The following is a 25,314-nucleotide window of genomic DNA, read 5'->3' on the forward strand; positions in this document are numbered from 1 at the left end:
GTGCTGCATTTAACCACTGCGCCACCTTGGCTCTTTATACCCATGTATTTAGAGACTTCTAATTTTTTTCATGATATCAGAAACTTTGTCTTCATGATGGAGATGAAGCATTTCAAATTTTATTATTAAGTTGGATTCAGTCCCCTGTCAAAAGGCAGGAATCTAAAATTGTAAGCCATTTTCCCTTGAGCTCTTCTGAAATTTATTTGGTGGTAAACCACATATATATTTATCTCCTATGCCAAGGTAATACAGAAAAGCCCCTAAGACGTTCTCAAAGAAACATCTTGATAACTTTGCTGGAGAAGATAGTTGTCAGCACCTCTTCATTAGATAATTAGGAAAGAAAGACCACGAGTCTCCATGTGTGGAAATCAAGTGTACTTTTACTAATTATAAATGATTAAAGGCATAGCGAAGCGAAATCTGAGTATGTAGGCGCGAAAGCGATTGATATATAGAATAGCCCATTCCCCTCCCCTTGGCATCACAGTTACAGTCCAATCATAATTCTCCCAAGTGTCAGGTGCGAGATAACTTCAAAAGGCATCACGAAGATGGAATGTCGGTGCCGTTAGTCCTGGCGGGAAACTCCCACGCATGCGTAGTCCGATCAGCCGGTGAACTCCAGAACCTTCCTCCAGCACAATGAGTAACCCCTCCCAAATACCATGCCCTCCCTCCCCGTTTCATGGCAGTCGAAGCAACAGCAAAGCAGAGGCTGACAATAGTCCTGCAACATTCTGAGCAAATGAAACTATGTACTGATTTCTTGTAAAAACATAGAACAATATGGAAGGGACCTTGGAAGTCTTCTACTCCAACCGCCGCTTCCCCACAAGCAGGAGATCCTATACTATTATAGACAAATGGTTGTGCAGTCACTTCTTAGAAACTTCCAGTGATAGAGAACCAACAACAATTAATCACTGGTTAATTGTTCTTACTGTCAGGAAATTTATCCTTAATTCTAAGTTGCTTTTCTCCTTAATTATCTGTTGCTTCTTGTCCTGCATTCAGGTGCTTTTGAAAAGAGAAAAAGAATAACAGATTGGAAGGGACCTTGGACGTCTTCTAGTCCAACTCACTGCTCAAACAGGAGACTCTATACCATTCCAGACAAGTAGCTGTCCAGTCTCTTCTTAAAACCTCCAGGGATAGGAACACACAATTTCTATTTTTTCTTCAATTTTTTAAATTATATATTAGTACAAATAATCCATCTTCCATTAAAAGTGTGTTGTCTGGGTACCAATGTTTGTGCAATAACAGTTAAAATTTACAATCATATTCACTATTTATTCTTAGCTTAATACCAACACATTAAATAACTGATACTTTACATCCTCTTCTTAGTTTGATTAACTCTATTAACTATTTTCTATATTTTACTCATCTACTTTTATATCTAATTTTTATATTTATAATAATTTTTTTCCATATCGCATAATAACCAGTTTTCTTTCTCTGTAATTGCCAGTGTTAATCTATTCATTTCTGTACATTCTAATATTTTCCTTATATTCTGCTCTGTAGTAATCTCTTCACTTTTCCAGTTTTGTGCAAATACAATTCTATTTGCGGTTATTACATGAATAATCAAATATACATTTTCTTTACTATAAGTTTCTAGTAAGTTTCTCAATAGGAATATTTCATGTTTCAAGTCAAATGTTGTTGTATCATATTTTCCAACCACTTGCATATTTTTATCCAATATCTTTTAGCTTCTACACATGTCCACCATATATGATAATATGAGCCAGGTATCTGATGACATTTCCAGCATTTAGCTGATTTATCTTTAAACATCTTCGCCAATCTTGCTGGTGGCAAATGCCATCTGTAAAACATCTTACACAAATTCTCTTTATACGCAGTTGACATTGTTAGTTTGTAATTTCTATCCCATAATTTCTGCCATTTTGTTAGTTCTATCGCATAACCAAAGTTTTTTTGCCCAGGCTATCATTGTTTCCTTTACTTGTTCTTCTAATTTAATACTCAGTAAATAGCTATATAGTTTTTAAAAATCATCCTCTCTTCTGTTCCTGTTAGTATCTTATCTAATTCTATCAACTCCATATAAAAACTGTATAATTTAGCATCTTTTTCTTACCTAGATTGCATTTCCAGTTGTGTATACCAAGCCATGTTGATCCCCTGTTTTTTCTAATTCTTGCTTATTTTTGAGCTCTTCCATTTCAGTCAAAATGTCTTTATATCTAACAATATCTCCCATATTAACAATATTTGGGTGTATTAGTGCTTCCATCATCGAAAGCCAGATTGGTATCTTTAAATATTGTTGTTCTCTAACTTTCTCCTATACTAACAATATGGATTTTCTTATATAATGTCTGTGAAAGTAACCATGCATCTTATTCTTCTACCATAAAATGGCATAGCAATAGCAATAGCAATAGCAGTTAGACTTATATACCGCTTCATAGGGCTTTCAGCCCTCTCTAAGCGGTTTACAGAGTCAGCATATCGCCCCCACAGTTTGGGTCCTCATTTCACCCACCTCGGAAGGATGGAGGGCTGAGTCAACCTTGAGCCGATGAGATTAGAACCACTGAACTGCAGATAACAGTCAGCTGAAGTGGCCTGCAGTACTGCAGTACTGCACCCTAACCACTGCGCCACCTCGGCATGCCATCCCAATTGCAAATCATGTCCCTCCAGTGTCAATAATCTTATATTTCTCAGTACAATCCATTTTTTTATCCATGTCAGAGGTGGGTTGCTACTGGTTTGCACCGGCTCGGGGGAACCGGTAGAGGAAATTGCGACTGGGTCACCAAACTGGTAGGGATGGCAGGCTGGCCACGCCCCTGAACCGGTTTCCCGGTTGTCCGTGCTGTTGCTGGCATGTTTTTTAGTCATTTTATAATGTTCTGCTCATGCACAGAACCAGCAGTAACTTTGGCAGTAACCCACCCTTGATCCATGTTAACACTGCTGCCTGGTAATATAATTCCCAATTTGGTAATCCAAAACCTCCTCTACTTCTTGCATCCTGTAGCATTTTAAAATTAATTCTTGCTCCCCCCCGCCAAATATATTTTGTTATTGTTTTATTTAGATCTTCAAAATATTTTTTATAAAAAAATATTTTCAGACCTGCCACTTCACCATACGATTCTATTCTTTTTAACAGTTTTAACCCTGTTTCTTGTGAACCTTCTAAAATAAAAACCAAGCCATCTGCAAACACTTGTAATTTATAATCTTCCTTTTTCATTTCCATACCTCTTATCTCCTTATCTTGTCTAATGTTTCTGTTTAATACTCCTAACGTCAATACAAATAGTAGCGGGTAGTCCCTGCCTTGTACCCTCCATTATGCTAACTTTTTCCATCATGTCTCCATTTACCATTACCTTTGCAGTTTGTTTATAGCAGGTGTCCTCAAACATTTTAAATGGGGGGCCAATTTACAGTCCCTCAGACTGTTTGGGGGCTGGACTGTCTGGGTGGGTGTGGCTAGGTGGTCAGGTGACTGGGTGGGCATGGCTAGGTGGTCATGTAACTGGGTGAGTGTGCTCTGTGGGTGTGGCTAGGTGGTCATGTTACTGGATGGGCATGGCCAATTTAGCAGTCCATTAAACAATACACACAAATTAAACTTTAAGTTGTTATGCTCCTTTGGGTGGAAAGCAGGTTAATGAAGGGATGTGGCTACCTTGGGGTGCGTATTCATCTCTCTCTCCCTCTCTCCCTCTCTCTCCCTTCCTCCCTCCCTCCCTCTGGAGTCTGGGGAGGCCAAAAACAAGCCCATCTTTGGCCTCCTGTGGCCTCTCGGCATTGCGTTTTTGACCTCCTCAGCCTCCAGAAGGTGGGTGGGGCAGCATTGTGGTCCCTTGCACGTCCAATTAATGGTTTTGGCAGACCATATCTGGCCTCCGTGTCATAGTTTGAGGACCCCTGGTTTATAGTATATTGCCTTGACCATCTTAATAAATCTCTCCCCAAAATCCATGACCTTTAGTTGCATCAGCATAAACTGCCAGTTCATATTATCAAACGCCTTCTGTGCATCAAAAAAAAAAAATCAAAAAAATCAATGCCATTTGCTTCTCTGGATGTGCTTCATAGATTATCCTCACATTATCTTTAATTTGTCTGTTTGGTAAAAAACCATTTTGGTCTGTATGTATAAATTGATTCAAGAATCTCTTTAATCTTTCTGCTCTCATTTAAGAGCAAAAATCTTATAGTCCGCATTGAATAATGATATTGATCTATAGTTTTTTTAATCTGTTGCAGATCTGTATCTTCTTTCGGTATGAGAGTAATGTATGCTTCCATCCAAGAGTTCGGTATTTTTGCCTCTGACTGAATTACCTGTAGTATCTTGTAGCGTTTTTTAAATCTCTACTGGTAGCCCATCTGGGCCTGGTGTTTTGCCATTTTTTTGTCTTTTGATTGCTTTTGTTAGCTCCATCATTGTTATTCTTTCTTCTAAAGCTATTTTAACTGTTTCTAGTACTGTGTGTAATTCAGCTTTTTCTAAGTATGATTTTATTTTTTCTTCTGAAGTTATCTCTTGATTATATAATTTCTCATAGTAATCATGAATTATTTTCTTTTCATCATTGTTCCGATAGTAAAATGCCCCTTCCTCATCTGTTAGCTGATAAATCAGTTTCTTTTCTTTCTTCTTTCTCAGTCTATATGCCAGCCATCTTCCTGGATTACTTGCATTTTTTTAAAAAGTTTTGTTTCAAACTTCTAATTTTTTATGCTAGCTCTTCTTTGTCTATTAAATTCAACTCATGTTTTTTTAAGTTCATTTGATTTTTTATATTCTTTTTTTGTGGCTCTTTTTGTAGTTCCATCTCTAACCTCCTATTCTCCTCTTCTAATTTCTTTTGCACTTGACTCCTTTTTTTGTTTTTCTTTCCCACATATGTTATGGTTAATCCTCTCATATATGCCTTTGCTGTACCCCATACATTCTGTAATGAAGTTTCTTCTTTTCTATTCTCTTTGAAGAAGTCAATTTCTCTTTCTATCAATTGTATAAATATTCCTTTTCTTTCAATATTGTTTGATTCATTGTCCATCTTGTCCCTTCCATATAACTTTTATTGGGTTTGTAATCCACCCAGATATTTGTCTGAATATTTACTTCTTGTATATTAGCTGTTAGCTCAGTTGACATCCACAACATTTATATTCTGGACCAGAATATATGTATGTTTGAATAAAACGTATATTGAGTTTTCTTGGGGTATGTTTCTCACCAAGCATCTTAAATACCTGGTTCTTCCACCCTTAAAAAAAAGTTCTTGGGAGTATTTTCCTCGCTTTTTTGTTTATTTTACTAGTTTTGTAGTCCAAGTCCATATCTACAATTGCATTAAATTCTCCTACAATACATATGATTTCGTATTCCAATTCTATTATTTTCTTACGTAATTTACGATAAAAATCTTCTTATCATTTGGTGCATATATTCCAAATCCCCAAAACAGTAGAAAAAAAAAAGAAAAAACAGAAAGAAAAAAATTCCACAGAACAGCAATAAAAGTTATCATGAGGAGAAAAGAAAAAGAAAGAAATTTGTAATCCAAGTCGGCCCACAGAACCCCAAAAGTGAAATCAACAAGTATTTCTATTCAACATAAAGTTTCATAGAGCAGCAATAAGAAAAGGAAAAAAAAAACCTTGTTCAAAATGTGAAGGGGGGGGTATCTTGTATAGCCTTGTTTAGTTTGTTTAGTTTGCCTTGTTATGTTTTCCTTTTAAGTTCCAAGAGCTACACATCTCTATCTTAATTCTTCAGTCAAAACAACTCCTTATCAATTTGGTTCCCAGTCTCTCAAGGCTGTTTTCCCCCTCTTACGTCTTCTGATACTCACTTTAGCCTGTAGATGGCACTGTTGCTCTGCTCTTTCTTTCTCTTTACACTGTATCTCTCAACGAAAGTAAAATGTACTATATTTATAAGAAAGAAAAGAAAAACAAAAAAGTTATTTTTAGTCATTTTTGCATTAACCAATAGTTCCTAATTTAAAAATTAAGATGTTGAGTCCAATTTTCTAGCTTAACTCCTCCAACAAATCCTTACAAACCAGTTTCTTTTTTTATAACGGCTCGAAAAGCCTTCCTCTCAGCTTTTCTTCTGGAGGTGGAAAACCCGCTCCCACCTCCTTTCTTTGAGTCACACTTTCCTCTGTTGTTCCCAGGGAGCTCTTCTTTAAAAAGTTTTAAAAATCTATAGTTAAAGTATCTCACCCAGATCGATCACACCTTCCTTCCATCTTCTTGTTCTGGTAACTGCTCCAGCTTCATAGCAATGGCCGCTTTCCCAGCCGTCAGTTTAAGGAGCATTCTTGGGATCAATCAGTTTGTGGGCTCCCTGGGACCAGCAGAGTGTGCTTCCTTTGTTTATCGCCCCTCTGAGGCGACTTAAGGTCCATAGAAGGACCAGCTGGCAGCCCCAGGAACTTCTCTGAGGCACGTCATAATGCTGTGAAGTCAGCCCCGCCTCCCTGCGCCCACAACTTCTGACGGCAGCCCATTCCACTGGTTAATTATTCTCACTGTCAGGAAATATTTCCTGAGTTCTAGGTTGCTTCTCTCCTTGATTAGTTTCCATCCATTTTTTCTTGTCTTGCCTTCTAGTGCTTTGGAAAATCGGTTGACCTCTTCTTTGTGGCAGCCCTCCAAATATTGGAAGGATGCTATCATGTCACCCCTAGTTCTTATTTTCCCTAGATTAGACATACCAAATTCCCGCAATTGTTCTTCATATGTTTAGCCTCCAACCCCTAATCATCCTTGTTGTTCTTTTCTGCATTCTTTTTAGAGTCCCAACATATTTTTATAATCTGATGACCAAAACTGGATGCAGTATTCTAGATGTGGTCTTATTAAGACTTTATAGAGTGGCATTAGAACCTCCTTTGATCTTGATTGTATGTTAATGCAATTTAGGATTGCATTGGCTTTTTGGGCTGTTACTGCACACTGCTGGCTCATATTTAAATGATTTTCCACTAGGACTGCAAGATCCCTCTCGTAGTTACTGCTATTGAGCCAGGTTTTACCTAATCTGTACCTGTACATTTGATTTCTCTTACCCAAGTGTAAAACCTTACCTTTCTCTACATTGAATTTCATTTTGTTAGATAGACCCCAATGTCCAAGTCTGTTGAGATCCATATGGATTCTAACTCTACTTTCTGGGGTGTAGACTATTCCTTCCAGTTTAGTGTCATCTGCAAATTTGATCCCTTTCTATTCCCTCATCTAAATCATTTATGAAAATGTTGAAGAGTATTGGGCATAAAACGGAACTGACTACCAGTTAGAGGTCCATCTGGTGGTGATACTATCTATCTCACCTTTTTTTTTTAGCTTACCAAGGAGTAGGTTGTGGTCTGCTTTGTCAAATGCCTTATTGAAATCCAAGTATGCTATGTCCACTGCATTTTTTTGGTCTACTAATTTAGTCACTTTGTCAAAGAACAACATAAGACTTCAGTGTCAGGCTGATTGATCTGTAGAAGATAAATAATTATCATTATTGTCCCTGGAAACATGATGATATTCATTGATCTCCTTAAGAGTCCAAAGTACTGAAGATAGTACTTTCTGTTTTTTGCCCTTGTGTTGATCTTAACAACATTTAGTAGAAGAGATGAAGATATATACAGATATTAACACAGTTCACAGTCTCCTCCCCAATTGTAGGCCTCTGATTTGTGTGAAAGATTCACAACAGTAGAAGTGGGTGAACATATCTCTAGCATGTTAGAGAGAATGCTTCTTTGCAAATCTTCTATGGAAAGACATGGTTGATTTAGCTGTGACTTTTGCAAGATAAAAGATATTCACATATCCCAGGAATTTTAATCTGTAGAATCCTTGAAAAGTGAGCACAATTATCACCAATCAGTCTAAACAGATGGATATTTAAACAATGGGCCTCTTATGGTACAAATTGCTGAATGGACTGCCAAGAATTGTCCATGTTAAATTCATCAAACCATTAAGAAATGTTGTTGTTGTTGTTTAGATTTATATCTTGCCTTTTGCTCCAAAGCTTAAGGCAGCTCACATAAGGATTTCCTTTTATTTTATCCCAGAAAACAGCAACCTACTGAGGCAGTCTGGACCAATAGAGACTTGTCCAGGGAGCTTCTGTGGCTGACCTGTACCAACTGGTCCTCTAGGAAAGCAAGACTCTCGACTCCATATGTAGCAAAAAGAATGCTTTTACTAAAAGCCAAGTGGTTACAGTAAATTGAAGCCAGAACTGTGGTTTTGTGTGTAAAAGCTCCCAATTAATTTTCCCTTTTTCATTTCATCCCCCTGTTATCTCCCACTTGTCCAGTTACATTTGAAGAAGTTCTTTTGTAACTGTCCCTGCAAAGGTGAGCTAGATTGTTCCATTTCCCAAGCCTGTGACCTTGTGAAGGTGAACTACTCTCTTGGGACAGCATAATGCTTAGTTTTGGTTTCCCCTTTTCCCCATCTCCCTCCCCACGTAGGTCATGGCAGGCTGGCATCTAGCAAAGTAAGGATGGAGCGAAGGATGGCAGTTCTGACAGGATAGAAGAAAACTGAGATCTCTCTCACTCTAATCTTAATCCTTTCACTACTCAAAGGTTGCACTGGAAACAATATAAAGGACTGAATTTGTTCCTTTGTATTTGAATCAAAAGACTAAAGAACCAGTGATTGGGATAGGACATGGCTCTCCTCAATTTAGATATGACTGTTGTGTAATTCTTTCATTTCTGCAAGCTGCTAAAAGCAACTATACTCAAATCATAGAATCATAGGGCTGCGAGGGACTTTGGAGGTTTTCTAGTCTAATCCCCTACCCAGAATGTACTATATCCTGGAGAAAGCATGACCCGACAAATGCGCGCCCGACAACAGCGCACCCGACAAAACTGCGGCGATAAAACTGCGACGTTGACAGCGCGCCCACAAAGGCACGTCGACAAAAGAGCGCCGACAGAAGCGCGATTACGGTTAAGGTAAGGGTTAGGGTTAGGTTTAGGGTTAGGTTTAGAGCGCACTTCTGTCAGTGCGCTGTTGTTGTCGCGCTTCTACGCTCATTCGTCAGCGCGCTTTTGAACTCGCATTTTTTTCCTAGCGCTTTTGTTGGCGTGCTTTTTTCGAGCGCGCATTTGTCGGTGAACCGGAGAAAGGACTGTCCAATCTTTTTTTGAAGACCACCCCTGATACAGCTTCCACAACTCCAGGACATAAACTGTTCCATTGATAAATTGTTCTTACTGTCAAGAAATTTCTTTGTAGTTCCATATTAGATTTCTCTTTACTGAGCTTCCACCCATTGCTTCTTGTCCTGCCCTCTGGTATTTTGGGGAATACGTTGACCCCATCCTCCCTGTGATAACTCTAAAGTACAAATAAAGGAGAATGTTTGTAGCTCAGGGTTGAAATGAGAGGTCCTTGGTGTCTCTGAACTTGCTTGTTTTCTTGCAGACATTTCACTATCCAAACTAGGTCACATCATCAGTGCTAGGAAAAGAGTGCAGTTTGCTGTCAATTAGCTTTCCTGTCAGTGTTGGTGGGGGTAGTCTTAGAGATTCTTTGGTTGGGCTGTTGGCTTCATTGGCAGTTTCTTGACTTGGGTATTGTTTACTTGATTGCTGATCTAATGTTATCCTTGGTGTTAATCTATGCTGATCTGGGTGCTGATTGCTGGTAGAGAGATGCTTGGGTGTTTTTGTTCCTTTTTGGGTTGGATGCCAGTTCCTTTTGCATTGTCCATGGCTGTCAAACTTTTTAAACAGGGGACCAATTCAGAGTCCTTCAGAGTGTTGGGGGGACTATAGTTTAAAAAAACATGAACGAAATTCTATGCACACTGCACATATCTTAGTTGTAATGCAAAAAAACATGTAATAATAATAAAATATTTAAAATGAAGAACAATTTTAACCAACATACATTTACCAGTATTTCGATGGGAAGTGTGGGCCTGATGAGATAGTCAATGTCTGGTTCCATAAAGAGGGGTGTGTGGAGAGGGAGGAGAAAGGAGGATTGCAAAATAAGAATAACAATAATAACACCAATCAATCATTCAAACAGCTGTCAGCAATCTCTCCCGAAGAAATTTCCCACAGCTGCCTTTATGCCACTCCCTTCTTCCTAGGAGCATTTGCAGTCCTTGTTGGTCAAAGAAAGGCATCTAGGAAACCCGGCGCAATCCTGCCAGCTCGGCTTCCTGAAGTGCTTGAATTCCTTATCCGGCATTTGGGGCAGACTCCGAACTTGGGGGTGGGAGAGACTTTCTTCGTCTCGCTTGAAAATTTCTCAGGGTCATCACCCAACATGGAGGGAGGAGAGAGGGAGGAAACGTTGCAAGGAAGTGAGGTGGGGTGGGGTGAAGAGACACTCCATAGTCTCAGGCAGGGGGCTGTTGGCAGGCGGGGCAGGGCAAGAAAATGTCAGGCGATCGCTTTAATTGTCCCCATTGATTCTGAGCCAGTGTGTTAATTTCTTCCCTTCACTCGGGGTGCCCTCTGGCTGGCTGAGTGCATGGAGGGGGTGGAGAGGGGAGGAGGGGAGGACGAGCCTCTGAATGGGAAGTGGGTGGGTGTGGGTGCTTGCATGCACAGAGGGGAGGAATCTGCATGGAGTCGAGAGAAAGTTAGCCAGGTGAAGGGGGGAAAGGCAAGCGCATGGGTGGGGGAAGTGTTGCGTGAAAGGGAAAAATAACTTCCTTTTCACTTCGCTGCCACTGCCACTTGATCCCAAGGGAGGAGAAAAGCATGTGCACCAGGGAGAAAAGGGGGAGGGAGGGATGCAGGGCTGTCTTAACACATGGGCACTTGCCTGTGGGCCCCACGAGCATAGGGGCCCCATAATAATCTGTGTATGTTAACTCTTCAATGCACCTTGTATCATATAAATACAGCAACATATTTATTACATTTACTGCATTTTAAATTAATACTAACATGCAAATATATGATTAATTTTATCGATCATTTACATTTTTATTCCTGTGAGTAGTTGTCATAGGGGCCCCAGTACACTGCTTTCCCAGGACTCATAATGTTGTTAAGATGGCCCTGGGGGAAGGAGGAGGGAGGGAGTTTCCCGGGTGTTCCCTCCCCATGCTGTGCCCCATTTCTGAGCTATCCAAGGAGTTCTAGGGAAAGGACCCCCTGTCCCTTCCTCCCCTCCCCCCTTCTCTCACCGGCCAAGGGGCATCTTTGTCCTGTGAGCTGCCTCTTTAACCAGAAATTGCTGAGGGAGGGAAAGGAGCAGGAAAGGGGAGGGGGTGAGTGGGGTGCAGTGGTGGGGGGGTGACAGGGAGCGGACAAGCCCCAGAAGAGGTATCTCTTTTCCCACCTGTTGAGTCTCCTAGCGGTAGCCGAGGAAACAAAGACTGTTGCAGATTGGTTGGCCCTCTAACAGCTCAATATAAAACAGCTGTCAGATGGGCATTCAACTGCTGGTGTGTTAGTCAACAGCCAGTTGCTAGTGTTCTGTGTTAGCGATAATAAACCTGTTAACCTTTGCTCTGCCTATTGCCTCAGTCTGTTCCCAGTGTTCTCCATACAGAGGCTGAGGTATAGCGAGCAAGAGCTGGTCACTTGAAAGAGCTGACTCAAATTGAGCTGTAGATCACATGACAAGAGGTCGTGCTACATCAGAAGGCTGAGGTAAATGCTGTCCGAGGCACCAAAATTCGAGGATGGCTACCTTTTTTCATCGCTTTTAACCCACTATCTGAAGCCTGGGATACTTACCTCCACAAGTTCGAGTGTTTTTTACTCGCTAACAATTTGGCAGATATTCTGATAGATAGAAAGCAAGTCTATTTTTTGACCTTTTGAGGCACGGAGGTATTTGAGATGGCCAGGAATTTGGTGGCTCCTTTAAAGGTGCTCTCTGTGCCTTGGGAAACGCTGATGGCCAAGCTAAAGAGCCACTATACTTCCATGCCGTCTCGAATCGCCCACTGCCACATGTACTTTCATAGTAATCAGAAAGAAGGGAGTCAATTAATAATTATCTATAGGCTCTTAGAGCAGCCACTTTGTACTGCGAATTTACAAATCTCGATGACTATCTGTTGGACAGGCTGGTTTGTGGATTGCATGATCTCTCCCTCCAGTGCAGGTTACTGGCAAAGAGATCACGTTACAGACGGCTCTGGATGAAGCCTGTGCTTCGAAGCTGTCCAATAGATCAGCCACAGAGATTCAGCAAGCAAACAATCCCATTGTTGGGGCTAAGCCAGAAGTCATTTACCATGAGGAAATGGAGTCTGAAGCCGCCACTGATGATGAAGACGAGACTTACTGCCTCAAACCTTTCACGGGGAAAAACGGTGCCTCAGAGAAAGCCATTCCCTCAAGTGGTTGCCTCAGTTGTGGCGGGAATCACCAATGGTCTAACTGCCGATTCAAAAATGCCACCTGTTTATGCAGTGTGAAGAAAGGGCATATAGCCAAAGTTTGCTGTGCCTCAAGTCCTAGGTTAAGTCAAAGTGCTAGGCAGCCCATTACAAAAAAAACAATTGTTTAAGCCTGTAACCAGAGACAAGGATTGTTTTACAATAACCAAAGACAACAATTCTCTGGAATATATTATTGGACAAGCAAATGCAGAGCTTAAAAGGAAAGTTTTCCTCACAGTATTACTGGAAGGGGCACATTGTAAATTAGAACTTGGCATGGGTTCAGCCATTTCCTTTGTGTCTTGGTGCACACTAAAATGCTTGGTGCCGCAGATGTAAAAGAAGAGATTGAAGTCCTGCAGCCTCAAACTGCGCAACTATCAGGGGACAAATATTCTTATTATAGGCACTGGCATGTTCAAAGTGCACTTCAAGATTTTCACTGGATGCCTTCTCCTTGTCATGGTCGAGGGTAGCCTGCCCAGCCTCCTTGGGCTGGATTGATTCAACGTTTTGGACCTCAGCATTTCAGGCATAAATATGATCCAGGAACCTGCTATGGCCACGTTAACTAAAGAATTTGCCAGCATATTTGAAAACACCCTTGGTAAGTACACTGGCACCCCAATTTCATTTAATTTGGATCCACAGATAGCACCCATTCGTTGTAAGCTACAACAGGTCCCCTTTGCCCTCAAAAGTAGATGCAGAAATTGACAAATTGCTAAAATGAGGTTCTAGAGCCCATTGATCATGCGCGATGGGAAACCCACATTGTGACACCTGTCAAATCTGATGGAGTCTGTTAGGATCTGTGCAGATTATAAATGTACAATTAACCTTGCCCTACAACCAAGCACCTATATGGTGCCGGTGGTTCAGGACCTTCTGCATTCTTTAGGGACTGGCAAAATATTCACCAAACTAGATCTGGCTCAGGTGTACCAGCATCTGCCAGTAGATAAAGAGACATCAGAAGCCCAAATCATTGTTACTCATAGAGGGGCTTTTAAGTGCAATAGATTGGCATCAGTGTGGCACCAGGCATTTTCCAGTGCCTAAGGACTTTGCATGAGGGCCACCCGAGAATAAGTCCAGATGAAGGCATTGGGCCAGAGTTATGTCTGGTGGCCCAATTTAGACAAAGCCATTACAGAATGGGTCTCTGGGTCCAGAAGTTGCCAGGAATCCTGCTCTGTTACCCCAGTCATCCCGGCTAGGAAGTGAGAAATACCGCGTGCCTCATGGTCCCACATACATCTGGATTTCACGGGGCCTGTCAGGGGAGAAATGTTTCTCGTGGTGGTCAATGCACTTTCAAAGTGGGTGGAGGTGTTGCCAATGGGTTCCACTACTACTGAAGCCCTAATTAGGGCCCTGCGTTGCTTATTTGCCATGCATGGGTTACCAAATGTATTGGTCTCCGATAATGGCCCCCAGTTCACATCCACCCAGTTTGAATTGTTCTTAATTAATTTAGGAATCAGACATGCCTTAGTGGTGCCTTTCCATCCCTCAGAGAATGGTATGGTGGAGCGCACAGTGTGGTCTACCAAGGAAGCACTATCTCGATTGGGCCTGGGCAACTGACACGACAAATTGGCTAAATATTTGTTAATGCAGCACACTACTCTGTGTCCAAGACTAATTGTAGCCCACCGGAACTATTGATGGGCAGGAGGTTGCAAACCACATTAGACAGGCTGCACCCAGGGTACTCGTCTGAACCACCCTTAGATTCATCCACAAAGTCTCAGGCATTCAGTAAGAACGACACAGTGTATGCCTGGAATTATAGTGGCCACCCCTCTGGCTATCGAGTATCATACAAGATATTATGGGGCCCTGTTCATACAGGGTTTTGTTGGATGATGGCAGGTTGTGGCACCGCCACATAGATCAACTTAGGTAGAGTGGGTGTCAAGGTTTCCCCAACAGCTAATGGAGCCAGGGCCAGTGACAATGCACCTCACGGAGGGGACTCACCTGCCATTCCAAACGATGTTCCAGATCAGCTGATTCCTGAGATCGAGGATGGGCAGCCTACGGCCATTCCGGAAGCAACCACTAAAGTCCCACCAGCCGAAATGGAACTGCGCAGGTCAGGGCAAACCCGACGGCACCTGGCCAATCTTCAAGACTATGACTGCACGAAAATTAAAGGGGAGGAGTTTTGAGTGTCCTCTTGTGTTTGCCCCCCCTAGTGGTAGCCAAGGAAACAAAGACTATTGCTGATTGGCCGGCCATCTGACAGTTCAATATAAAAGAGCTGTCAGATGGGCATTTGACCATTATTACATTAGCCGACAGCCGATTGCTAATGTTCTGTGTTAGAGATAATAAACCTGTTAGCCTTTGCTCTACCTATTGCCTCAGTCTGTTCCCAGCGTTCTCCACACAGAACACCTCCTCATCTCATTGCTTCTGTGGCTGCTCAGAAGCCAGGCAGAGGCACCTCTTTCAGTCAATTTTTAAAGCGACAGTCATGTCCTCTGGCGAGAGAGGTCACAATAAGGTCGCTGAGGCAGAAGCACTCACCCGGCAGACTGATTACGGCTGCACTCGCCCCTGGGAAACATGTCAGTCTCATCTAGGTAACTGGCGGCCAATTGGGAGATCTGGCTTGGCTGGGAAGTGTCTTTGTTGAGGGGAGAGTCGTCCCTCATCCTTTTTTTTTCACAGAGAAGGCTGAAAGGGGCGGGGTGCCCCCTCAGTCTGCTCCAATGGTGCCTCACTCCGGCTATGTTTAAGACGAGTTTTAAATACACCGACTGCGCTTTAATTCAATTTCGAATGATCAGCTTCAGTTAAGAGAGAAGGCAAGGAGGCTCTGAATGATGCGTGGACTGAATAAACTGTTTTGGCAGGTTTTGGCAGAACCCCTGGCATAGTCTATAGATGTTGTTAATGTCTATGTGTCTGTTGATAGCTGATTTGTCAAAAGTGCCAGGTTTTTAGAAATTCCCTGGCGGTTTTGGACTTGGCTTGGACTAGAATGGTCACATTTTCCATTTGAAACTATGGTTAAATCTGTCTATATGTTGTGAAATTAAAGAATTTTCATCATGTCTTCTGATTGCTAATTGATGTTCATAGATGTGTTCTGCTAGTATTCTGCCTGTTTGTCCTACATAGCAGAACAGCAAAAAAAGGAACATATTCCAACAAAATGGATATCCACGCAACTTTATCAAAAAGTTCCTGATCACTCAATCCAATATGGCACAATCCACACAAACACATGGAAGCAGCATAGCACACAAGGCAACTAAAGTCCTTCAAAACATCCTAAGCAGACCAAAAGACCCAATGACCCCAGAAGAAACAAACAGGAGTCATCTACAACATACAACAACCACTATGTAGGATAAACAGGCAGAAGACGGGCAGAATACATCCACAAACATGAATTATCAGTCAGAAGCAAGCTAACAGAGCACCAAGGACACTTCAGTCCCTCAAATACCAGAAAACAGCTACCAATCCTTTTCCTTGTTACTTCTCATGATCTTGATGCTGTCACCCACTTATATATCTTATTATATATATTAGAATGCAGCCTGAAAATCAGAATCAGAAATAATGCTATTTTTCTAGCTATATCAAGTGCTGGAATACTATTCAGAAGCATTTAATATAAGTGTCCCCACTGTCACATACCATGATATAATTATCTCATCACCTTGTTATCATAGTTGTATGCCAGGGAAACAAAACATTATGCTACAATTATAACTTGCACCTTCTTGTCCAGTAAGTCATATTTTAAGTTACCAGGCTTCTGAACATAGAGACTCCATGCATTTGGTGTGACAAGTCTAAGCCATCTAAGTCTAAGAGGAAATCTGGGACAAGATGAGAATCCTTCCTAAGCAACACATTTAGTTCCCAATGAGCTGCCTAGTTGATAAGGAATCGTACAATCAGAACTTCTTTAACTCCAAGAGTCCTACCCAGTCATATTTCTTATAGTTGCCCAGAGTCTTTTGAAGTAGGTAGTAATAATAAATTTAATAAAATGGGTAAATTAAATAAAAAAACTCAGGCAACCAAACTATACTGGATCCCAGCAAAGATGTCCCTCTCTTATCCTTCCCCTGGGTGTTATTGCCTCTTGATAAAAGGGCAAAATACAGTGGTGAGACAGTGGCTGAGGGAGCCTCTTGAAGGATCTTCTCCATTCTTCCTCATCATGAGCAGTTTTAAAGACATTCTCCAACTCAGGCAGCTCCATCTGCAACTTTGAAAGTCCTGAATCCTGAGTGTTTTCTAATTATGGTGATTCCATTCCATTCTGTTCTTTTTATGTTTACCATTTGCATTCTGCTTTTATGTCCTTAACATTTCTATTTGGTAGGAACATCATAGGTATTATCTACCAATTTTCATTTTAAATCACAACTGTTTATGTGTAAAACTTGGGAAGTCTTTTCCTCCAGGAATACCTGAAAGGAGATTGTGGATGCTGAATTAACAATACGAAACAACTCAGATGTATTGAATATTGTTAATTTTTGTGGACTAATCAACAGTTTCCAGAATCTCCTTAAATTCTCACTTCCCCTATTCAGCTGAACAGATTAGTTGGACCCTGCCCAAAGTCATGAACTTAAAACCATTCTTTAGTGTTATCATAAGATTAAATCATTACAGTAGTTCTCAACTTGCAATCATTCATTAAGTGACTATTTGAAGTTACAACAACACTGAAAACATATGAATGTTGACTTATGACCTACAGCCAGTGCAGTATCCTCATGGTCTCTTGATCAAAATTCATATGATTAGAAACTAGTTCCTATTTATGACAGTTGTACTGACCCAGGGCCATGTGATCAGCTTTTGCGACTTTCTAACAAGCAAAGTCAGTGGGAAAGCCAGATTCACTTAACAATCCTGTTAGTTGTCAGCGTTCCAAATACCATGTAGAATCAAATCAGAATCGAAGGCAAAACTATGCTTAAAGTTCCAATTTAATAAAGCAGGCATGTTGGCACATAGCTGTGGGATCCCAACTCTGGAAGTTACATCAGAATCCCACCCAGTTAAAAGTTCATGATCTTGTCCCCACACCCACAGTCCATCACATGGTCCAATCTCCTTCTTCCACGCTGGCGTCCATGCCCAGCTTCTTCCGGTCAGATGTGGAGACAAAGGATGACCTTGGCTTCTAGCAAAGAATGAAAAACAATACATTCCAAAATCCTACTCCTTCTAATCCTCCCTCCCATTGACTATACTTAAAGAAACAGCATAATGAAGTAAGAGAAAGTGTGGCAGGCCAAAATTCTAAAAGGAATATAAATGCAGGCCTGACATTAGTAACTTAAAAAGCGCAGCTATTTACTTAACTGTGGCAAAAAGATTGCAAGATTCACTTAACAACTGTCTCACTCAGCAACAGAAGTTTTGGGCTAAGTTGTAAACATAAGTCCAGGACTGTCTGTATTACATACACTAAGTTGGTTCTCTAAAACAAATACTAATGGACAGCATCATATATGTCCACTTCAATATCAGGAAATAGTTCCTTGATAATTTTACTGTGCTTTGGAGTCAGATATCTAACAATATTATTTAATTCTACAAAAGTAAGAATAATTCTTTCTTCTGTATTCTCTCTTGCTACGTAGTATTGGGGTGTTTTTTGCTTATGCGGCTAACCAGCATCTCACAAGCCAAGTCCGAGGAGCCAGGGGACTCATGTACAATAATTTCAGAGACCTTCAGATGTTCATGAATGGAACTCCTGGGGTAATGTACCATTTTCCTTTGGGTGGCTTCATGTGGTGTTAGGAAAGTAGGCATGCAATGATTCCGTGACTGGATTCAATTTTACATTTGCATTGTTGTACGAGACGTTAAAAATATTATTAAACGCATGCCACATAAAACTGAACTCATATTAACAATTGATTGTATTGTGCACCATTAGTTGCAATATTGCACAACATTTTTGTTTTTATCACTCTTCCAGTAAGTGTGGGAATCTTGCCATAATAAAAATGGACATCTAAACTTTTGAGGGGCATGTGGCTGCCAATAGAATATCTGCCTGATCATACATTTCCCTCAGATGCCTCTAGAAAACACAAAAGAGGGTAATCACAAACTTCCACTCAAGTTCACCAGCAGTTAATATTAAGAGTTTATGTAATCATCATGATTAGGAGAAAAATTCCCAATTAGGCTGTGAAGTAGACTGGGTATTGAAGTGTCCTCTACCGATAAAGCTAGAATTCAAGCTTTTGTGATGCTGCCATGTGTCTTCCAGAAATGACAACAGTGCTTAGTTATGTCAATATTACTGCCTTGGTATATGTGGGTATGTTGTTAATTCCATGTTTGTTGCTTTCTTTTTAGCAAATTGATTATTTGGTGAATCAGTATAACACTACCAAGAAAAAAACACTTTCTGATCTTAATAGTAAGTATATATTTAAGAGACTTGCATCAGATGGAGTTTGTTCTCATAGTTTTTGCTCTTCACTTTGCTAAAGATTACAATACCCTCATTATGTATAAAACATGTTACCTAAATGCTACCATGTTTCCCTGAAAATAAGACCCGGTCTTACTTTCTTTTGGGCCCAAAATCAGCACTCGGGCTTATTTTTGGAGATGTCTTATTTTTTTCATCACAAGGTTCGGCCTGGCCAGGCGCCCCACCTCCCCATGCATGCACAGGAGGAGGTGACTGCGCAGAGGCTGACTGCAGCAGGAGGTAGAGGAGGGGCAGATGCCCAAAGGGATCGGATCTCTCTCTCTCTCCCTCCCTCTCCCTCCCTCCCTCCCTCTCCCTCCCTCCCTCCCTCCCTCCCTCCCTCTCTTTCTCTTGCTATGGCGGTAGTGGTGGCACTTCAGTACCTGGCCTGCCAGGATGGCCCCAATTTCTCTCTTTCTTCTCTTTGCTCCTCCTCTTTTCCCTTGCTCTGCTTTTCATCTGTCCATTGCAGCACAGCTCTTGGGATCTACTTTGACAGCAGCAAGGCTTGGGGGATGGTCAATCCCCATTTGTGGCGTGACTGCAGACCATAGTGGCAGGGAAGGCAATCTCGCCCACCAGACCAGCCTGGTGGGGGTGGGGTGGGAAATTGGGCAGCACCAAAATCAGCTGAAAGTGTGGCATTCAAGCCCTGGAAAATTGTTTGAAATTCAAGCCCTGGAAAATTGCCTGCAATTCTTGTTACTGAGAGAGGTTGTGTATTACTTCTAAGCAAGCATTTCCCACAATCTTCCAGGGCTCAATTACACAAAGGCAATGTGCTCTGGAAGGGAAGCAGATAAGAAGTTTCTGTTAGGAGAGGTCCTTCCCAGCAGTCAAGACTTCAGTGCACTTTGGATTCTTGGACCATGGTCTGTGCATAAGTCCATGATGGGATTTTGTCAAGGGATGGGCTGCATCTCACAAGGATTGTGAAGAATGTTTTCGGAAAACGACTGGCTGAACTTATCAGGAGGGCTTTAAACTAAAATTGAGGGTGGAGGGTAACTAATCTTCAGGATCTCCAGGACCTAATTCCAAGCAAAATCCCCTAGAAAGCAAGTCAAATAATGAAGTAAGAAGGGATGGGAAGGAAGACAAACTCAAACACCAAATAAGAGACATAGGAAGCATACCCAGAATCAGATATAAAGATCTCAAGTGTCTATATACAAATGCACAAAGTCTGGGGAACAAACAGTGAATTTGAACAGTGAATTTGAAGGTATATGATATAGTTGGAATAACAGAAACTTGGCGGGATAAAACCCATGATTGGAACATACTGATAAAAGGATACAAACTGTTCAAAAAAACCAGACCCCCTAAAAGAGGAGGAGTTGCACTGTATGTAAAGAACTATATTCAGAGGTGGGTTCCTACCAGTTCGCACCAGTTCGGTAGAACCGGTTTGTCAAATCTACCGAACCGGTTAGAAGAGGTTCCACCAGTGGACCCGGAAAGCAGGCCACACCTACAGAAGAGGTTCCAAAAATTTTTGAAACCCCCCCCCCCACACACACACAGACTCACACAGAGAGAGAAAGAGGAAGAAAGGAAGAAAGAAATAAAGAAAAAAAGAAAGAAAAAGTAAGAGAGATGAAATAAAAAAAGGAAAAAGGGACAGAGAGACAAAAGGAAGGAAAGAGAGAAAGAGAGAGAGAACACATGGCTGGCAAGCCACTCCCACCAGGTCACATGGCCAGCAAGCCACTCCCACCAGGTCACATGGCTGGCAAGCCACTCCCACAAAGGAGGCACACCCACAGAGTAGGTTTGAAAATTTTTTGAAACCCACCACTGACTATATTACTACAGAAATGCATGAAACCAAAGATGAAAACCATGTAGAATGCATATGGGTCAATATAAAGTAAAAAAAAAAGAATAACATGGCCATAGGTGTATACCAGGGTTCTGCAACCTTAAACACTCAAAGAGTCACTTGGGCCTATTTCCCACAGAAAACAAAACACTGGGAGCCACAAAACCTAGGTGGGCATGGCCAACTCGATGTCATTCACTCCCACCAAGTCGCATGACTCCCCCAAGCCATGCCTACCCAGGTTTTGTGGGTCTGTCTGTCTGTCTGTCTACCTACTTACCTGTATATGTACATGTACATGTAAATGTACACATACACCTATATCTATACTTATACACACATACACACTGTACATACATATATACATGCATACCTATATACATATATTCCTCTCTCTCTCCCTCTTCCCATCTCTCCCATCTCTCTTTCTCCCTCTCCCCTCTCTCTTTCTCCCTCTCATCTCTTTCTCTCTCTCTCCATCTCCATCTCCCTCTCCCATCTCTTCCCCCCCTCTCTTTTTCCCTATCTCCCTTGCTCCCCTTGTCTCATCTCTCCCTCTCTCTTTCTCCCTCCCTCCCCCCTTCTCTCTGCTGAGGAATGATCGCCAGCTGCGGTGGAGGCTTCCCTTTGGGTGACTCTCCTCCCCATCTCATGACCCCCTGGCTGTGGCGGGGCCAGGAGGGTGCACACCTGTAGGGAGACTCCCCTCAGGCAAGCACCAAAGCGCAGCAAAGGCGCGAGCAGGGCGGCCGGCCACTCGCTTAATGAGGGTCTTAACAGGACATAAAATATGTGGTTTCTCTCCTGCACTAAGGCTCTGCTGTATCATCCCTTCCCCCATGCATGAGAGGAGAAGGAGGGGGAGGAGAGTGCCGGAGCCTCAGTGCAGGAGCAAAGCAGCCCTGTACCCCACATTAGCCCATAAGATAGCCTTTGCTTCCTGCCACTTTGGGCTGGAACTTGTGCCCTCCATGCTCGGCTGAAGAGGTGGGGGGGACATAGCAAGGCAATGGCCGGACCCTTAGTGCAGGAGAGATGCTTCCTTTTGCCTCCTGTTAAGACCCTTCTTAAGAGAGCCGCCACCCGCCCTGTGCACGCCTTTGCTGTGCTTTGAGGGGAGTCTCCCTGTGTGTCCACACCCTCCCAGCCCCATCACAGCTGGCCAGTGAATTGCAAAAGGAGGAGGAGGAGGGGGAGTCACCTGAAAGGAAGCCTGCGCCACATCTGGCGATCAATTTTCAAAAAGAAATAAAAGTAGCAAAGTGACCCAAGGAGAGTTTGTTGGCTTGGCCCAGCCACGACTTTTCAAAAGGGAGAGAAGAGAATAATGAATGGAAACTGATCAAAGGAGAGATTCATCGGAGAAATAAACAGAATTTTTCTGATAGTGAGCACAATCCAATGGAACAGCTTGCCTTCAGAAGTTGGTTGAGATTCAATACTGTAGGCTTTCAAGAAGAGATTGGACTGCCATTTGTCAGAAATAATGTAAGGTCTGCTTGGGTGGGAGGGGGTGGGGTTGGACTAGATGATCTACAATGTCCAAATTTGTTTATCTGTAAGAAGAGGAGGCGGTGTGACTAAATTTATATGTCTTCCTATGTTTGGCATTCAATGACCCATTTGGCTTTTCATTGGGAATCAGTGTTAAAGTTGTTAGGTAGATGTTGTGCAAGTGCCATTGAGGTTTTCCTGGATTTGAGTCTTTTATACATGAGGAAGCTCAGGAGTGAGTGGCTCATAATTTCTCTGTATTCTCTCATTTGTGCATCTTGCCTTTGTAAAGCTGGTACTGCTATATGGCTCAGAACAGGAAGCCAGCAGGTCAGAGTGGTTTTAATGCATCTGCTTACAATCTGCATGGTATAATTGAGTCTGAAGTGCAACTTACTAGTATGGCAGCTGTTAAGCCACATAGGAGCACAGTATTCTGCTGTGGAGTAGACCAGTGGTTCCCAAACTTGGCAACTTTAAGACTTGTGGACTTCAACTCCCAGAATTCTCCAGCCAGCTCTGCGGACGATACACAGTTGTATCTGTCCGCCCCGTGCCAACTCAATGAAGCGGTGGACGTGATGAACCGGGGACTGGAAGCCGTTAAAGACTGGATGAGAGCAAACAAGCTGATACTCAACCCAGACAAGACCGAGTGGCTGTTGTGTTTCCCTCCCAAAAATTTGACCACCATACCATCACTCAGGCTGGGGGGACAAAATTTAAACCCCTCAGAAAGGGCCCGCAACTTGGGAGTCCTCCTGGATTCACAGCTAACTTTTGACCACCATCTCTCAGCTGTGACCAGGGGGGCATTCGCCCAGGTTCGCCTGGTGCGCCAGTTGCGGCCCTACCTGAATCGGGAGGCCCTCACAACAGTCACTCGAGCCCTTGTGATCTCTAGGCTGGAATACTGTAATGTGCTCTACATGGGGCTGCCCTTGAAGAGCATCCGAAGACTACAGCTAGTCCAGAATGCGGCCGCGCGAGTGATCGTGGGCACACCACGGTTCGCCCACATAACACCGATCCTCCGTGAGCTGCACTGGCTACCTGTTGGTCTCCGGGTGCACTTCAAGGTCCTACTCACCACCTATAAAGCGCTCCATGGTAGTGGATCTGGCTATTTGAGAGACCGCCTTCTGCCAATTACCTCCCTGCGTTCCATCAGATCGCATAGAGTTGGCCTCCTCCGTATTCCATCCGCCAGTCAGTGCCGACTGGCGACTACTCGGAGGAGAGCCTTCTCTGTTGCGGCTCCGACACTATGGAACAATCTCCCCGTGGAGATTCGTACCCTCACCACCGTCCAGGCCTTCCGCACAGCCCTCAAGAACTGGCTAACCCGTCAGGCCTGGGGATAATCTTATTTAGCCCCTCCCGAATGCTGAGTGAATGTTGAGTTTTATTGTCTAATTTACTTTGTGCACATTTCTTTTTTCGTATTGTCCTACACTCCCCTTCCTTTTTGATTGTAAGCCGCCCTGAGTCCCCTCAGGGAAAAGGGCGGCCTATAAATAAAACAAACAAACAAACAAACAAACAAGTCTTAAAGTTGCCAAGTTTGGGAACCACTGGAGTAGACCAATCCTAGTACTGATGACCTGAAGGCAGCTGAAACTTCCCATTTAGTATCAAATAATTTCTGGAGTATCTTGTTCCTAGTACTGATTTTTGCAGCTTATTCTCTAGGTGTATTTTATATATCAAAAATCCAGTCCAGTGTTACTCCAATGTAAATTGTTTAATTGTTTCCCCAATTATAATTTACATGCTGTTTGGATTGTAGCTAACATAGGATGTTTAAATGCAAAATTGTACACCCAGTTAATTGGCAGTTGATTTTCTTCCCATCATTTCTTTCTCCAACAGATGTTGAGACATTGCTTGGCAATCGAGTCTGGGAACAGCTGGGAAAGGAGGTATACCCTGCTCTTGATGCTGCCCTTACCATGGCAGGAGGTAAAAGAATCACTGCATTGATAAATGTCAAGTTATGGGGATATGGTTGGTTGAAAAAGTTAGATACATGCAATCATCAGACTGCTGAAATGCCTCTTACAGTGTATCCCCAATACCCCAAATGCAATCAATCACAGATGTTTTGCAAAAATAACTCCATAGTTTTCTTCGAAAGCTTTGAAGTGATGCAGAGATCCTCTGTCTTTCTCCATATGGTGTTGCCAATCTTGGTTGAAAACTAGGAGCTTTGATATGATGCCAATATATTTATATTGATTGGGGAGTGAACATTCACAATGCCATGAATAAGGACATAACCACAAATTGCATAGAATTTCCTAGACAATGGGGGTGCTTGAGGATTCCCCCTGCCATGTAACCACCAACATTTTTTCTAGAGACAGTTCACAGCTACATGCCCAAATTTTGGCAACTCTGGTCCAATTGTATATTTCCACGAATGCCTAAATGAACAAAATGAACAAAAGCTGGCTAAACTCTGCATGGGAAGGTGTCCATATTTTTTTGTCTCTGTTTGCTCATTTTGAATTGAGACACCTGCATGTAATCAGTAAGCATGCATTAATATTTCCGGAAAGATGTGCTTAGCCTTGCCCTGTGCACAGGTGGGGTGTTCTTCTATGAGCTTATTAATTCAAAGAAAGTTAAGAGTTCAATCAGATGTGTCTAAACTTCTGCATCCAATTGGTATGAATGTGACTGTCATGGAGAAAATAGTAGAATGAAAGGGAGATGGCAGGAGGAACTATGCAGGCAAGGGTTAAGCATTCCACTTCTATCTGCTGGTCTCCCCCAAAATAGTCCCATCACTTCTCTGCTTTGCAGCTGTTGGGAGATTTAGCTCCCTAGGCTTGGACTGCTTGTGCGCTTTCAGCTTTAGTTCCCATAAACCATACCAAGTGCCAAACATCACGGCTGTAGAGCGTAGTTAGAAGGACTACCCTTCTTAATAGTAGAAACTATGTTATCCATCAAATCTGTTTGCATTTTTCAATCTTTGTCCTGCATTCTTTCTTTTATTTTTCGGGCTTGAAGTCAAAGTGGGAAGGGCCATTAAAGGTAAAATGATCTCATTTTACGCATTTTGTGAAGTGCCTCCTCTAGTTTCCACCCTCTGTG

At 42.3% G+C, this 25,314-nt stretch overlaps 1 protein-coding gene across 2 annotated transcripts in view; it reads left to right on the forward strand.

Moving 5' to 3' along the window:
- PROM1 (prominin 1) overlaps positions 1–25,314 on the forward strand; it is a 119,786-nt gene that overhangs the window by 26,057 nt on the left and 68,415 nt on the right. For both annotated transcript variants that reach the window (XM_087724628.1, XM_087724627.1), the window contains 3 exons: positions 18,043–18,163; positions 18,773–18,836; positions 24,085–24,174. In XM_087724628.1, the coding sequence (XP_087580754.1) occupies positions 18,043–18,163; positions 18,773–18,836; positions 24,085–24,174 (275 nt within the window). The remainder of the gene's footprint in view (positions 1–18,042; positions 18,164–18,772; positions 18,837–24,084; positions 24,175–25,314) is intronic.

The sequence above is a fragment of the Thamnophis sirtalis genome, unplaced genomic scaffold, assembly GCF_051295495.1.
Source record: "Thamnophis sirtalis isolate CommonGarterSnake01/CBP01778 unplaced genomic scaffold, rThaSir2_p1.2 scaffold_10, whole genome shotgun sequence".
NCBI lineage: Eukaryota > Metazoa > Chordata > Lepidosauria > Squamata > Natricidae > Thamnophis > Thamnophis sirtalis.